General features: G+C 41.5%; 1 protein-coding gene across 1 annotated transcript; it reads right to left on the bottom strand.

Moving 5' to 3' along the window:
• Positions 1 to 456: 456 nt before the first annotated feature.
• CENPI (centromere protein I) lies at positions 457 to 17,288 on the bottom strand. The gene is made up of 21 exons (XM_083876231.1): positions 17,215 to 17,288; positions 15,424 to 15,736; positions 14,653 to 14,790; positions 14,196 to 14,314; positions 12,690 to 12,797; positions 11,555 to 11,603; positions 11,197 to 11,243; positions 10,453 to 10,542; positions 8,875 to 9,003; positions 8,471 to 8,635; positions 8,094 to 8,214; positions 7,797 to 7,885; positions 7,368 to 7,485; positions 7,204 to 7,268; positions 6,612 to 6,697; positions 6,061 to 6,196; positions 5,393 to 5,517; positions 4,289 to 4,337; positions 3,899 to 4,132; positions 2,019 to 2,060; positions 457 to 1,295 (listed from the first exon to the last, which is right to left on the bottom strand). Exons 2-21 carry the CDS (start codon positions 15,620 to 15,622, stop codon positions 1,164 to 1,166), a joined length of 2,241 nt encoding a protein of 746 aa, XP_083732357.1. The 5' UTR covers positions 15,623 to 15,736; positions 17,215 to 17,288; the 3' UTR covers positions 457 to 1,163.
• Between the last annotated feature and the right edge of the window lie 322 nt (positions 17,289 to 17,610).

Genomic DNA, 17,610 nt, shown 5'->3' with positions numbered 1-17,610 from the left:
AAATTAACAAGCAGCACTTACACTACTTGAGATAACACAGATGGATGAGAAGGGCAACACTTTAGACATATTAACCAGAGGTACTTGAGCTGAGAACTGTGGTACTCAACCACTCTGATTTTGAGGGGATGAAGAAAGCAAATATCTTGAGTGGCTCCAGAGTTGCTCTCAGGACTGATCCCTTTACTGAATCAAAGTACAGATTCATAATGCAAAATTCAGTATTATCTAACCCAACTCTCAAGTGGTTACAACCTTGTTTTACAGCAGAAGAAGAAAGCTCATTCAGACTTTGGAAACCTCAGTTCAACTTCTCTCAGCTTCTACTCAGACTTAAAGTGAAATGACAGGAGAAGATTCATTTTGTAAAAGAGTTTTTTCAAAACGACACATTAGAAATATTTTACAGAACATAAATTATACATATGTACGCAAATATACAGCACCTACAGACAAAGGGAAGTTACATTTGCACTTATTATCAATATAGAAAATGGTGAGCTGGTGGCAACACTCAAAGTGGTCAAATCAATAAACCATCAACTGAGCACCAAGCTTTCCAGCTGTACTAGAACATCATTATAGCCAAAGTCAGCATAAAAACTGTTCTGTAGGCCTGAAATGAAAATTCATTTCAGGAAGGTCAGCTTGGTCAGCCTGTTAAAAGCCATACAGGGTACAACAGGGGATTGGGAAACTCACATTGCCCCAATCCAGGACACACACTGCACCCTTGAAAGGCTGATTAAGTTGCTTCTCATTACCTGCTGCTGAGGAAGGCAAAGCAGGTCAGGGGTCAACATTACTTATAAATGAAGCACCACTGCTCAGTGTGGTTCTGAGATGGAAAATGTTTGGTTTTCAATCAAAACTGATACTCCAACAGAGGAACACTAGGGTGAAAAAGGTGGATGTTACATAACATAGAGCTCACCAGCTTCAGACCAGAGAAGTTTAGCAGGGACAAGAGGGGGCTCAGTGTTAGTGAAGCAAACCAGCCTCAACACCTGTGTCTTCACTTCCATAAGAGAGATGTCAGTACAAAAGTGCAAGTAAGAGTAATTGCTGTTTCTCTCCTCTGAGGAAGGAAGAATTAGTGACACAGTCTTTAAGAGTCTGCTAGTGTGCTCCAGATGACAGAAGAATTGCAGTGAGTCCCCAGGTCACGTTTGCACATTTGCTGCTTTGCTGCGAGAGGCCTGGGAAACACGACTGATGCTGCTCTCAATAAAAACCTTCAGCCCCTTCAAACCTTGGGAGTAGAGATATTCCAGGTACCAGTCCCACTTCTTCCCCTGCAAACCAGAAAGAAGATTCAGATGTGCAGAACAAAGCCTCACCCTTCTTAAACCAATTTGAAAAGGTGTGCGAACTTCCTGTGGGGCAACATCCACATGTTGTGTGAATCTGTAAATACCCACAGGTCTACAGGGTGGCCTGCTGTTCCCAAATGCCCACAATTACATTCTTAGATCTTTCTTTAATACTGAAGTTTTATAAACCCCACTTCTAGAAAAAGAAAAGTCTATTGGATCAACAGGGAATATGGCAGGAACTAAATGAAGATGGATATTAAAGCCTTCCTTCCATCACTAGTGGTGATCAGGTTTGAAGTGCACTGTGATATAGGAAGGGAAACCAATTGCCCCACTGCATTTCCTGTTCAAAGCTGTAACAAAGCTAAACATCTGTCTCAGAAATATAGCATGAAGTAGAATTTGTGTTATCAATGAGCTTTAAGAGCATCAAGAATGTAACTTTTTCTGGAGCTGCAGAGAACAATAAACAGCCCTGTCCTGACACTGCACTGACTCATGGAGGAAATACATTACTTCTCAGGTGTTGATGTCCTCTTGTTTGGCTCTGTTAAGAGACTGAATCAAAGCCTAGAGCTGGAATTTCTTCCCTTCCAAAATTTTTCTAGAGCATTTGTGAGTTTGGTGAATATTATAACCTCATCCTCTTCAACACAGCTGCTGAAAATTGCCTGCTTTATTTACTAAAACAAGAAACCTTACCTTAATTAATTTGAAGTTGAAGGTGGTATCATCAGGACAAAGCTTAAGGAAACGGAACAAAAAAATATCAAGTCAGATAAAAAGTATGTCCAGGGTTGCTGGATCTCTGCTAAGTCCTCTCCTAAATCAGGAATTACAGGCATGCAAAGAAATTCAGAGATTTTTTAATCCTGCTGCAGAGGGGGTTCCAGCATCACACCCTGTGCACGAGTGGCAAGGTAACATCTGGACCCTCTTCCCCTCTGCTGCAGCATTACAGGACAGCAACAGGGAATATTCACAAGTATCTTTACTATTGTCTCTCTGCAATGTAAAAGTTTCCCTTTCAAAACATTAGAAATTCACAACAATGAGAAGGAGCAAGAGGAGAGAACTGGCTCTGAGAACAGTGCTTGTATTCTCCCAGTGCTGCAGAGCAGTGCCCTCTGGTGCTCAGCACTGCTGAGGAAAACCTGTCCCTGCAGTTCAAAATTATTTCCTCCTGCCTAAAAACACGTTTGTCATAGCTGCTAAGCAAAATTTCTCCTAGTTCTACAGTAGGAAGAGCATGGAAGAATCCCCCACCAGGTTTTGGGGTTTTTTAAGGGATTTTGAGGTTGGGTGTTTTTTGGGTTTGTGTTATGGTTGTTTGTTTGTAGTAACCCACAAAGAAGAATTAGGAACCTGTGTCAGGGAAAGTTTAGGTTGGATATCATGAAAAGATTGTTCCCACCAAGGGTGATTGGGCACTGGAACAGGCTCCCCATGAAGTGGTGACAGCACCTAGCCAGACAGAATGCAAGAATTGTCTGGAAAACACTCCCAGGCACAGGGTGGGATTCCTGAGCTGTCCTCTGCAGAGGGAGGAATTAGACTTTATGATTTTTGTGAGTCCCTTCCACTGCAGGACATTCCATTTTAGGAAGCCTCAGAACAAAAATTATGTGGACAAATATATGAGATATATACAACTTCTTTCCTTGGTCTAACAAAACCAAAATAGCTCCCTTGAGCAGACAAAAATCTGAGTTTGATCAGCCGTAAGACACAAAGTAGCTCGATTCAGGACACTGAGCACAAAACAAAGGCAAATTTGTCAAGCGTTCCTAACCAGAATTCTTTGCTTCAACTTCTCAGGTGCCCCTTGCTGCACTCCAGGAGTCACACCTATCCTTGCCTTGAGCCTGCCAGCGTTTCTCACAACAAACTGGCATCTTTGTGCAGCCCTGGGACAGCCTACAAAACCTGGTTTCTTGGAGCAGCACACATATCTTGTGACAATAACAGCTCTGGCAAACTGCTCCCTGCACCCTTCAGCAGCTGCACTGAACACACGAGGGCACACACAGTTCAAGAGAACTCCTGGCAGAACTTACTCCAGACAAAAAAAGACAGCTCCATGTTATCTTACCTCTGTACTTGAAGCAGCTACTTGGATTTGTGTTTTAATAAGGCAAAAAAAGGTACCACATAGGCCAGAAAGCACTGCTGACAAATTCTACCATAAACAGCTGTGTATAATTTAACCATGTATTTCTTAACTTTCTAGAGTTTAAATATTTAGATCACACTGCCTATTTTGTGGGGCAGAATGCACCTTTGGTAAGCTTTTACTGAAGTGTCATTTATTTAATTAATCAGCTCTTTTAGTTCTATCTCAAAATTGTCCTAAGTACAAATTCACATCCAAAATTGCTACATTCATACATTCAACTGCTTTCATACCACACAAAAAAAAAGACTCTTCAAATTGTGCCATTAATTTGACAAACACAGAATGCCACAGCAGCTTTTGAAAGCTCAGTTGCCTCTAACAGTCAGCCAGGACACAGAGACACTTCTCCAGAGAAACAGTCAAGACAGAACATCAGGTGCCCTGAAATCTTGGGCCACACCATTACCTGCTTCAGGAATTCAATAGAGTAGCCCATCATGGCTGGATGATAGACAATGTTAAAGCTGGTTTTTAATTCCTTCACTCCAGTTTTACACAGCACTTTATCATCCATACAAAGACCTTGGGGATGAATATCCTTCTGGAATGCACTGGATGTCCACAGACAGCCCACCATGGCTATTATGTACTGGTTGTACTCTTGGTAGGTCTGGTTACTGAATTTGAACTGAAGTATATTCTGAGGGGAGAAAAGAAAAATCAATAAATACCATCCTCAAAGCAGTTGTGTGCTCCCTCCAGTCCTTAAAAGATGGCCATTAGTACACCTCCCTTCCACTCCACCCAATTCCTTGCTAAAGTCTGCTCTAGCAGGTAACAGATGTGTCCACAATACCTTTTTACTCAGTTCATTTTCTTTTGCAGCCACCAAGTTGGTTCGATACCTGGAAAAAAAAAAACAAAGAGAAATTTAGAGGCCTATAAATTTTTACTACATGCCTGTGTTGAGAAAAGCAGGAGGAATGTATCAAGAAAACTTATTTCTGCCATGAGAAAGATCAAAGTTTATTGGTGAAAGAGAGAGACATGAAAAAGAATTCAAAGGGACTTTATCACTTGGCAGAGTAGGGACATAGCTAATAGTATTAGTCTCTTAAATGATTCACACATGAGCAGTTTGCCTGGGACAGTCACATTCATAAATGCAACACACAAGAATGGATACCCAGCCTTAAAATCAGCAGAGACATGCAGTGTGTTTTTAAGAAGGGAGACTTTCATTCACTAAGCAAAGAAACAGAAGCCACTGGAAGTAATGCAAGTTGACAGTTGTTCTATATAATAAGCACTAGCTCTTCTTATTTCCTAGAGACCTTCCTGTCATGTTAATTACCCTGCAGATTCCTTAAGAGAAAAAGCCACATGGAGAGCCCTGCACCAGCTGTCAGCTATTGGCCACTCTTCTCCTCAGATGCAGCCACTGGAACTAACAAGGCCAAGAAGTGCAGCCTTGGTAGATCCTGCAGAGCAATAAACAGTGCTGTCTTTGGCCTTGCCAGCAGCACGAGGCAGTCCCAAATTCCTGGAGTTTGGAGGTGGAAGAAGTGCTTCCTACTCAGTACATGAGAGAATTTGTAAGGAAAAGCTCAAGTGTAGCAGCCAAAGTACAGGAGTGAGAAGTTGTATAGCTGCTACTGTTAATTCCAGCTGGATGACTTTGGTTCTCTCAAAACAGAGGAGCTTCTTCCTTCACATATCAAAGATATGGAAATGATACCAGGAAAGAGGTCAGAATCCTGCTGTTTTGGATAGCAGACTGAAAAAGAGTAGGAACTACAGCTATAAAACCCTTTATCATGAAAGCTGGACACAAGTGGAATTTTTACCTTTGCCTTGCACGGCAAGAAGTAGATCCCAGTTTTTTTACAACAAAGTCATTTCATTTCCAAAAGACTGAAAGAAGACAAGGAGTCCCTGCAGCCCACACATGTTTCAGTACCTGTACATAATGTGGCAGAGCTGATTCAAGTTGACAGAATCCATGCTGAGCAGTGCTGGGTAGAAAACCCCAGCAGGAGGCATTATCAGCAAAGGCAGGTTGTACTTCAGGTACATGTCACACACCTGCAGGAATGAAGCACATCCGGGCTGATTATTACTGCCAAAGTAATGATTATTACAAACTCTCACAGAGGTAAGAACAACAGAGAGCATGACACTGAATTCCAGCCAGATCCATCAACTTCATCCAGAAGGGAAGGGAAGGGAAGGCCAGGATGTCTAACGCAAGTGTTATCCATTAGTTTTGTGAACTTTTAATGGACAATTCAGTTACAAATAGATCCCAGAACTATCCTTGTTTTTTCAGCTATTCCCAACCTAAAATGTAGGAGCTGTTACTGTTGTTACAGCAGGGCTGGAGTTCACAATTAAGCACAACTAGAGAGAACATGAGGAAGCTGGAAAATTGACTTAAAGCTACTTGATGCTGTTTAGACTGCCTACAGCACAAACTAGGAAAACCTCCAAGAATATTTGGAATATTCTGGCATTTAATCACAAAGTTGTGTAAACTAAAATGAGGAAGATGTTTTTATGCTCCAGCTTAAGAATGCAAACAGCCTTAGGAGTACTTGAAAAGACAGACAAAACATCTGGGATACACACAGTCCCATAGAAATCCAGAATGAAGTGCAGTAAGAAGGTGGAATTGTCTTCCAAACGCAGTCCAATAGTAGAGATCCATCCCACAAAGTGAACCAGCTCAGCCACCATATTCACTAGTCCAGAGAGGGTGGTGTTCCTGCAGCAATGACATGGCACAATGTTACAGACACTTCTTTGCAAACAGCAACATGGAAAATGGTAAAACAAAATTGAGGTTTATGCTTTTGCCCCATCAAATACTCAACAACAGACACTTGTCCTTCATACAGCCAGTAACACATAGTTATCAGCACTATTATAAACACCCAGCTGCCAGTTTTATGAGGATTTTGAATTCTGGACACTTCAATTTCCAGTGTCAGCAGAAATACTTCTAAAGAAAGACAAAGAACAGGCCTGACAAGGTAGCTTACGATATAGCAGAATCGTAACAGCATTATTAACCTTCTGGTTGGTCTTTATACTGGGTGTTAGGTCTAGACTATATAGATCTAAATATACTGGTGAGCAATACACAGAGAATGGCTTGCATGCTTTAAAGACAAACTTACAAAGAAGAAAACTCTGAGTCCACTCGAATCACATTGCAATTTAACCAGTTCTGCAACAGCTGTTTCAGGCTCTCAAGAACACTGCACTGCAATAGGCAAAATGAAATCAGGTTGATAATTTATACAAGTGAGTAATTCCAAACAAAGAATGCCTTGAGGATTGGCATATCCAAGGAAAGGTACCAGGAGTTTCTCAGGAGCAGTGACATAGTTGCATGGCCCCTAGAGTTGAATGTATGTGTTGTATATAGCCTTTCCTATAGGAATGTGAATTTCAAGCAGTGAAAAAACTGGAATAAAACAGCTTTAACAAGTAGTTAAAATTGCAATAAATCAAATGAACTATTGTGTTATGTGCTATCAGTTCATTTTATCTCCAGTGCCCCAGCTTAATTCCAGTCAAAAAAGGAAGATATCTTAAAGGCACCAATTTCCTTAAAAAGTTAAACTGTAAGTATATATTTTATCCTGTTTGGGCACAGACTTCTCGAAAAGATGTTTCCTATACAATGCCTCAGACTGCTACACCTAACACAAGTACAGATAGCAGTATCAGCTAGAAGTAAACAGCCATTGTATTCACTTAAATTACCTTAAAGTAAATCGATGATGTGAAAAAGAGCTGTGCCAGGGGATCATAGAGATATGACTTAATGTCTGGAAAAAATGAGAAAGCAATATGAGATCAGTGCACAAATTCTATGCCCCAAGATATCCCCACTGCCCGAGCTCACCCCAAGGATGTGCAGCACATACCAGAGAAATTGCTGAGGGGAATCCAGCTCACGAGGCTGAGGACTTCTGAGCGGCAGCAGAAGCCATCCCAGAGAGGAAGGGTCTTGTACAGGAACTCTTCACAGGCAGAAAATCCCTCCTGAAAAGCAGAAGAGAAGCATTCAAAAATTCATCTGACTGCAGCTTGCCACGCTCACATCACTCTGAAGAAAGTAAGAGGCTTATACTTCCTCTTCCTGCCATCCTTGCCAGGACATTCAAATTATCATTCTTAGCTTATTTTTCCTGCAGAAAACAAGACCATTTCCAGAATATTGACTTGCCATAGGTAAAGGTATTTTTATCACTTGAGTCACTGTCTCAGAAATACTGCAGGAAACAGGTAAGTGCCAGAAGTTCTTTAAGGGAAGACTTCGTGAAACCCTTGGCTTCCACAAAACATGCACTTACCTGCAAGAAACATTCTGCCTTGTAGATAGATTGCAGGAAGCTCTTGAATTCTTCTTCATTTGGGTTATCAACCACACACCAGGCACATTCTGAACGGGAGAGAATACAGTACTTGAGTATGAGCACAGCAGGAATGAGCACAATGAGAAACCAAATTCAGTTCTTCTCCAGTAGCTGTTTTAACACTCTATGGTTATCACTGTAAATCTGAATAGCAAAGTACCATTGCTGAAAAGATTGAAAAGCCTCAGATATCCTTTAACTCCCTACCTCACAAGATAATACTAAAGTTCCTACCTTCCTGAAGCATCTGGCCCATCCAATAGTAGAGCCTCAGGTAAATAGATTCATCTTTCATACAATTCATGTAATGAAGCAATAAGGGGCTTGTTAGCACTGAACCCATCTGGGAGGGAAACTGCAAGAAAAAAAAAAAAAAAAAAAAAGAGAAAAGAAAGAATTATTCAGTATTTACATCAATAAACTCCCAGAGAATCTCACGTCCAATCTTTTCACCAGCAACAAGACCATTCCCAGGACTCCTCCACCATCCTCAGTTAGGACTAGATGCTCTGCTAGAATTAGATAACCCACACACTACTCACATATAAACAGGGCACAGAGGAACATCCTTTGATCTCCCAAAACATTGACCAAGACTTCCTGAAACTCACCTCTAGACGGTGGATATTTTGTAGGAGCTGAGGGAAGGTCTGCAGCTGCTCCACTGGAAAAGATTTGTTTGTATTGTACAAACAAACACTGCTCTTTCCCCTGACCTCTTCTAAATTATTTGTGCTTCTACTGCTTGCAGGTATAACCAACTGGGCATTCCATTTCTGTAGAAAGGAAACACAAATGACTCAGCTTCCAAAATCAGCTGCACTCATGAACAGTATTCCCAGAAAGACCCAGTTTTACAAATATAGCTTTCATTGTAATGGATAGTTGCATTTTTCTAAGGTTACTCCCTCCTTTCCAGTGCTGAAATAAAGCCAAACTCCCATTATTTGCCAATATTCATCATGAAAACCACTACTTGGCACCTTCTAGGGTGTGCCTTAGGCCCATAACATACCCTTTTTCGTGACTGAGGTTGAGATGTGCCTAAAACCACTGCCTGGGACAGGGGAGAGGGTCCCTGGTTTCTTGACCTTACTGCAGTGATTGCTGCTTTCCATGGGCCCTCTGAATTCTTGAAGTAAGTCTGGAAACACAAATCAGACATCTATGCAAGAAGCCAAGCTAAGATAAAGCAACAGAAAGATCAGTTTCTATTCTGATAAACATCATCACAGTCACTCAGCTCTACTTGACAGATTTTCACAACACAGAACTCTCATCATTCCTCAGTTTCATAACCTTTGGTCTGCAATTTTATATAATACTATAAAAATTGGGCTTTTATTTCCTTTGGAGAAAACATCTCCCTTTTCAGAAGGGATCTCCAACACTTCTATCTTATAATCTTAATTCAAACCAATCATCAATTTATAGATTAAATCTCAAGTATACATTAAAATTAAACATGACCAAGGTATGCTCATGCAGTTAATAGAAAAAAATCCTGAATTCACTATCAGTGACACCCGCATAACAGAACAATCCCATGAGTAACCAAACACTCCAATTAATGTAGATATTAGTACAGAAAATTGGAAAAGCTAACATCTTTTCTGCACAATTTTTTTTTATATTTCAGTGCCAATCAGTCTTTAAATTCTAATCAAGTGCCAAACCATCACAAAACTATGCTGACTGGCTTGGACCTAGTTATTCAAGCTTTTAGTACACAACACAGTGTGTTCATAAAGACACTTGAAGAAATATTTGGGATCTAGTTGCTAGTAATTTACTGCATGATCAGTGCATGATAAAAAAATGTAAGTTCTCCAGCAAATAACTGTGCAGCACAATGCAAAGTATAAATTTAGAGAACAATATAAATACATAAGCTGATTGAAATAAAACAAATTTTATTTTATAGAAACTCAACTTGCCTGCATATAAATTAAAAATGTCCATTCCAAAAAACCAACAAAAACTTTTAAGTCTATCCCACTGAAAGAAAATCTTGTTGCACAATTTAGTTCTCACCAGCTGCTGTTTTCTTTTATATATCTGTTTCTGCTCCATGTTTCTACTTGGTCAAAGGGCTGAGCACACTCTCTAAAAGAGGAGTCATTTTCTGCTGCTCCCTGCACCTCTGACAAATCAGTTTCCTATATTTTTACCTGCTTTTTTCTCTCTCCTATGACATAGACTTCCCAAGTGCAGAGCTACTTACTGACTTCCACTGTCATTTGTACTTGGGAATGGCAGCAATTAGAACAATGCCGTGACAAATTAGACAGCTTGCTTCCTGCAGAATTTAATATTGTGTGAAACAAGTCAAACCCAGCAGGAACACCAAAAGAAGGATTAAAGTAATCCTCAAAATATAAAGGTAGATTGTCATCCCTTACCAAATCATCTCATTATGCTGAGAGGAAACAAAACACAACACAAGGAATCCTTATCTAAACCTGATTTTACTCAGTGAAAAGAGGAAATAGAATTAATCTTCACCAGTAAATCTCCTAGAGCTTAAATAGAAAGCTCCATACAAATACTCTAGTAAATCCTGGTTTTGAATTGACAAAATGTAATTCCTTACCTTCATTTTCCCAGGAAGGGTTATGGTCACCAGTTCTGGGCAGAAAAGTTTGTAAAGTGACAGCAGAGCTTGCAGATGAGACTGCATTCCCTGTCAAATAACGGAACAAGAGGGAAAACATGTAGGGTGTGTTTTTAATATAGAAACTGAATGCTGTATTTTGGAAGCAAAAAACCCCATTGATCAGCAAAAGCTAAATTTCTAGACCTACACCTCACCAGGTAACCACAGATAAACAACTGAGAGTGACACAAACAACAGAAACTGGATCAATGAAATAACTATAGGAAGAGGACTGAATACCTTTCTGTAATCATAACTGATAAAAAGGAATTTAAAATCGAAGTGATAATAAATATATTATTCTAGCAATGGGTTTTTCTTTAAAAAAAGGGAGCAAGGTCCTCTACAATCTTACATTTTTCAGTCATTTTTGGTATCACTTGAAAAAGGAAGATGAATAGAAAATTAAAGACTGTAATAGATAAATGAAGCTGCCCCTTGCTTCAGAGATTTCACCAAAACAGGTTACAAAACATTGAGCTTTGCATATATCACTCTGTGTGCTCACAAAACACACATGAAAATTAGGGATGCACATGCAAGAGAGAAACTTTGATGCTACAAAGACCAAAACCTACAATTCCAAGTCCAGCCATTCTGTTCCACTCTGTAAAGACATTAGTCTTACAAAGTGCATAATTAACCACAGTTCAAACTCTACAAGAGCTGAAATAAACTCACCATTTTTGCTTGGAGGTCAAGCAGTCTCCTAATCCGAAAAGGCTTGACTGGAAATACAATTAAGAATATAAAGGATTTTAAAAATACCCTATCAGACATTTAAGCAAAAGTTATATAAGCAACATTTTTATTATAAAATCATGCCAAAGGAAGCAGAACCACTAAATCTTATTTCTAGGATAATGGAGAGGCAAGTGTTACACAAATTTTGCCTAAATGAACTACCACTCATTCTTTCTTGCATTAAAAGCACAATATTGGCTAATCGTTGTATCAGCTGGATTGGAAGAAAAGGCAGTACACCAGCAAACAGACTCAGAACTAAAATGGTATTTCAGCTGACACAGAGGAGACTCACCATTTTCTTTCCTGGTGAGCAGGTAGAGCACGTGGCAGATGTAGGGGCACTGCAAAGCAAAGGCAGCCATGAGCTCTCCTGCTGCTGCACACACACAGCCAGGACACACAAAAGAGCAGCACAAGAGACAACTTCACTTAAAACTTCATCTGCACTGTGAGTAGTCCTGACAGTAGCCAAGCTATTTAATTAACTTGGATCATTTCTTTTGGAATGTGGTCTAGAAATTACAAGAGTCAGCAGTGAAAGTGCAATTACATTTTCAAAAGGAAAGGCACCTTTGAACCAATATACTTTTTCAAAGCTTTTAACTGCAGTTGAGGCTCTAAAGCATCTTAAATTAGTTTCAAACCAACTCTGGTGCACTTTCCAACTGACCCATCGTGTCTGAAAAAGCTATTTTAAACATTAAGGACTTAAATCCAGTTTTATGGAAAGATTATAACTAAAGTTAATCTAAAACCACTAAAAACATAGCAAGAAATATAACTCAAAACTTTGGGAACTTGTTTTAACCATAAAATATCCTAAACTGAAAGAATATTAACAAAATTTCATACCTAGCATGACTGCCAAGATCATCTTAATATGCACTGAATCCAAACACTTCAAAATTCTGAGATTTTACGGTTGCCATATGGCAGAAATTGCCTGAATGCTTGTTCTCTTTTAAGCTATATCTCAAATTAATTAAGTAGAATAGCAATTAGTTTCTCCCCTGATACAAACACTGGTCTAATTTTTTTTTTTTTTTTTCTTTTTGCCCAAGGTATACAAGTCAGTTTCTGCCCAGGAGCAGGAGACTTTACCTGCTGATGTCTGACAATCCCAGACACCACTGATACTCTTGGGAATTTAGAATAAACGGTCACACACTCTGTGATGCAGCATAGCAATTCTTGGAAATGTGTTTAAGCAGAAAGATCACAGCAATCTTACAGTACTTGCCTGTTTATGGATCTTAATTACCCAGCAATCTTATAATGCAAAGAGAAAATAAAAAAGGAAATCCAATCATCAGAGAATGGTCTCTAACCAACACCTACTCCAGACTAATTCTAGCATTAATATGCATACTACTAATGAACATTTAGGTTTATTTCATCAGTTCCATATGTTCTTCAGCTCTACTTACCATCTTCTCATCTTGCAGGAAGGAGAAGAAGAAACCATAGAGGGCATTAAGTTGTTCCTTGCGATCAATGAAGTCAAACACTGTGATCAGCCACTTTAAAAAAAGCAGCTGCAGACAGAAAAAAACCCCACATTACATTAAGTGATGGGCAAAAGCAAGGCAGAGCAATCAGAAGTCAGCTCCAGAGACACAATCAATAAGGATACACACCATTCTCAAGGAGAACCAGAGAGCTACAAATATTTCAGGGGTGATTCAGGTGAAGAAAGTCTGCCAAGGGATTCACCTGGTAAACAACTGGCCCCATCACTGCTGTTGGAAACTGGGTTTTGGTTTCCATAACCATGGGACCCTGTTTGTGTATCAGGAGTGATTGAGAGAGAGGAAATCCAATAAATGGGACACACGTGGGCTCAGCCTGGAGAAAAGGAGGCTCAGGGGGACCTTCTCACTCTTCACAACTCCCTGAAAGGAGGCTGAAGTGAGGCAGGGACTGGTCTCTTCTCCCAAGTACAAAAGTGACAGGTCAAGAAGAAACAAGCAACAGGTTCTGCCAGGGAGGTTGGGATTGGATAATAGGAGAAATTTCATCACTGAAAGGGCTGTCAAGCACTGGAAGACTGTTACCCCTTCACTTTGAGGGGCAACATGTTGCAATGTGAGTGTGGACCCTCACAGAGGACAGCAGGCAGCAGAAGGGTCAAACATGGAAGGCATTTTATTGTCTGACTCTAATTAACTTATATACACTTTTTACAGAGGGCCAAGATTGGCCCAAGGAGGTTACAACCTCCTGACCTGATTGGTCACTCTTACTTTTAATCAAGTTCTCCTCTCAGAGAACAACTATGCAAAACATACAGATAAATTCTAAGAATACACATTGTTTACATGAAGCAGCGTGAGAATGGTGCTGCAAAGATTCAAACACTTGAAAGCAAGAAAATTAGGGGCGACAGAAGACTGCCCAGGGAAGTGGCTGAATCACCATCTCTGGAGGGATTTAAAAGATGTGCAGCTGTGGCTCCTGGGGACATGGTTGGCTTGGCAGCATTAGGTTAATGGTTGGATTCTGTGGTCTTAATCTTTTCCAATCTAAATGATTCCATCATGTAAACCTTTGAGCAGACCATGTGAACATAAAAAAGACTCTTTTCCTAATGTTAAGTCACATTGCCACAACCAAGGTGCACGTAACCTAAGGGATACCTCACTGAAATTAAGGGATGCCTCACACAGCAGAAGTATTTCATAGAAATGTTGGTGGAGACACCAACAAGAGATACAAGACAAGCAGGAACCAAATCTCCACTGACACTTTTTATGTGTTTGTTGGTTCCCATTGCCAGTCCAGCAACGGGCATCTCTGCCAGTCTTGGTAAAAGACAGTACCTTGTGTAAAAACTCGTACATTTTAAAACCTCAGGATTCTTGACTCCTCAAAATAATCTGTTTTTATGGTTCCTGTGCAGATGCAACAACTACTGTAAACACTTACTAAGTTACCTGGATGTTGCCTGAGCATTTGCCGACACAGAGCCAAGACACAGCAGAAACCACAGAATTTTCTGGTATCACCGAGGCAGGAATCAGGCTCTTCAATAAACGAGTATTCACTGCATCAGCTGGAAAAAAAAAAAACAACTAAATAAGATGGTGTTCATGTACCAGGTTCTTCAATATTGTTTTGCAGCTTAGGTCAAAATTCCCTCTGAACAAAATTGTGTAGAGCTTCCTTGCTAAAAGTAATGGTGTCTAAGAATTTAGTAAGGACTTATCTATGCCTCAAAATGATGACAAATAATTCATTCCAGCTTAACAAAAGAAAATGGAAACTACACTGAAGCATGCCAGAAAAATTAACTTTGTACTACAGTACCATAAACACATTATGTCAGCAGGTTTGATCAGAGGGGAAAGGCACATTCACAGAAGATACACCAGCAATATAGAAATACTGTACCAAATTTGCCACTGAGCGCCACGTTCAGCAGGATCTCAAACCCTTCAGGGGGCAGCCCTTGTTTCAGGGCAGTGCTTTCCACAGTATCCAGGTGTCTCTGCAGAACACTGTTCTTCTTCAGTGCAACACGGTCTTGAACTAGGAAAAAACAAATAAGCACAGGATGAAACAACTCCTGAACAGAAATTAACTTAAAGCTTCTCTGAGCTGTCCCTGTACATACTCCTTTTTCTTGACATAGCAACAGAGCAGAAAAGCTTTTAAGACATTAAAGAAACGTTACATAGCTCAGGGATTAAAGAGGGAAAACAGAAGTAAAATTATTCTAAAATTATGAATATTTAATAAGAAATATGTAGAAACTTCTTACAAGAGCACATAGTGACAGGACAAGGGGAATGGCTTCAAGCTGAAGGAGGTTTAGATGGGATATTGGAATAAAATTGTTTGCTGGCACAGGCTGCCCAGAGAAACTGTGGCTGCCCCATCCCTGAAAGTGTTCAAGGCCAGGATGGATGGAGCAACCCCTGATCTACTAGAGGGTGTCCCTGCCCATCGCAGGGGGCTTTGGTCCTTCCAATCCAAACCATTCTATACTATTCCTTTTTTTTTTTTTTACATAGTAGTAACACAAAACTTTTAAGACATTAAAGAAATAATGTATAGCTCAGGCATTAAAGAGGGAAAAACAGATAAAAATTCTTTTTTATAAATTAGGAATGGAGTTATTATCTTCTTAATCCTAGATAGCCACCCAAAAAATTCTCTTACCTTTCTCCAAGTAGCTCAAAGCTTGCTCTAGAGACCCTTCCTGGCCGTCATATTTCTGATCATTAACAGATTGATGATGCTGCAGACTTTTTTCAGAGTCAGTTCTCCCTCCTTTTCTCCACGCAGAGAGATCAGTTTGGGTTTTTTGGCGAACGTGCGGAGACTGTTTTGGGGTCCTGGAGCTCCTCCTTGGCCGCATCTTTTCAGACTCCTGGCTCAGAATGGAGAATTTTATTCATTTGAGTCGTGTGAGAGCCAACCCTTCGTTAGGCAAGAAAAGAGATCAGCTGAGGAAGGTCAGAGAGATGGTTCCCTGCAAGGAAAAGAAACATGTTTTCCCAACAAGCAGATTTTAGAGGCATTCTGCATAACAGAACAGTAAATTCAGAAGAAATAGTTTAGAACCAGCTGCTCCCCAAAAGATCAGACAAGATCCTTAAAGATGCACAGACAATAGTGTATCAAAAGTCTCATCTTACATTGAATAAGAAAAAAATTCTAACTAAAAATTAACACAAGTTCAAGTTAAACATTATCTGATAGAATCTTATATTGTAATTTGATTTAAAAAATCAACATAACCAGAAAGTTAACAAAACACAACTGAGTTTTCTTCTGAGTTAATTTTGTACACTACTATTTTCCTTGCTTGTATGGCATATGCCAATACAACCAGGCAACAGGCCATGGTTCTCTACAAGGTTATGTGCAGGTGTTAGAGGATCATAACAACACTTTTCTTCCTATTTCACAAAAATCAGATTCTGCTGCAGCCTTCCTACTAACCAGCTGGGATTGGGAAAATCAAGAAATATTGGTAAACTTCCAAATGAGGCACAAGAGCTACACCAACAGCCAAACTGCACAGCTGTGTGTGAAATACAGCCACCAAAAGTGGCATTTTCCCCTCAGTATGCTGGAGAGATCAACCTTTTACCCACAAAAAAAAGAAATTTTGCTACAGTTTCCTGAACTTGGAAGACTGTGCACCCCTGTCCCTGGATTGCTGGGACCTATCTTTCCTGACACAATAAAACAGGATGATTTTCAATTCATACTCCCTCTCCACTTCTCACTTCCTTACGAGGTTAGAATCATCACCATTTCCCTATAGGTGTGTTTGTTACTTGTCTGTGCAGCAAACCTCGGTGACCACACTCCGGAGTACAGCAACAGCTTTCTCTCAGCTCCCTCAGCACTTCCTCTACATGTGTTTTGTTTTGTTTCGTCCTGCAGGAGCTCTAGCAGGAAGGTGAAGGGAGCAGCTGGAAGGGCAGCTCTGGCTAACAGCGAGCCCAGCCCTGAGCATCCCCTCGGTGCCGACCCGAGGAGTGTGGCACCAGCATCTCTCCAGCACCCCCTTCCCCCACAGCCCCCACCGCGACTCCTACAGGGCCACCCGGAGCGTCCCGAGGGGACGGAGGGGCTGAGGGCTTCCAGGCCCAGCCCGGCACGGAGGCTCCGGGGCCCTCAGAGAACCGGCGGGGCCCCCGGCCCTCAGTGGGGAGGCGGGCCGGGGGAGTCACTGACCCTCCCGCTGCCCTGGGCACTGACCATTCCGGGGTAATTGACCCTCCCGCTGCCCCGGCCACTGACCATTCCGGGGTAACTGACTCTCTCGCTGCCCTGGGCACCGACCCCCACTGCCACGACCACTGACCCTCCCGCTGCTCTGGCCACTCACCACCCCACGAGCACTAACCGCCCCTCTGCTCAGGGCACTGACCATTCCAGGGCAATTAACCCTCGTATTACCCCGGCCACTGCCCACCCCTTCCCACAGCCACTGACCACCCAACAATCGCCTTCCATCAGCTCCAACCGTCCCCGCATTCAAACCCCGCCGCCGCCGCCCCGCGCATGCGCACTGACCGTCACCGCCCCTCAGCGCTGCGCCTGCTCGGCGTGTGCCCTCCCGGTCGCGCATGCGCAGCACGTCCATCGCGCGCCGCGGGCGGGAATTGACGGCGGCGCTTCCGCCCTTCCTGCGCTGGGCACTGTTGCGCATGCGCGGTGCATGCTGGGCGGGAATTCTCCGTGAGGGAAATTGTTCCCCCCGCCCCTCAGGTGTCTCCTCGGCTGTCGGGCTGGGAACGGCAGCCTAAGATTATGTCTTAAAAAAGAGAAGGGACGGGAAAAAAAGGCATCTATAAAGCGAATCAGTAACCCTGAGGGCGCTCGGAATGA

Source organism: Zosterops lateralis (assembly GCF_965231275.1).
Source record: "Zosterops lateralis genome assembly, chromosome: 21".
In the NCBI taxonomy this organism is placed as follows: Eukaryota; Metazoa; Chordata; class Aves; order Passeriformes; family Zosteropidae; genus Zosterops; species Zosterops lateralis.
This window is presented reverse-complemented; position numbering and strand designations above follow the sequence as displayed.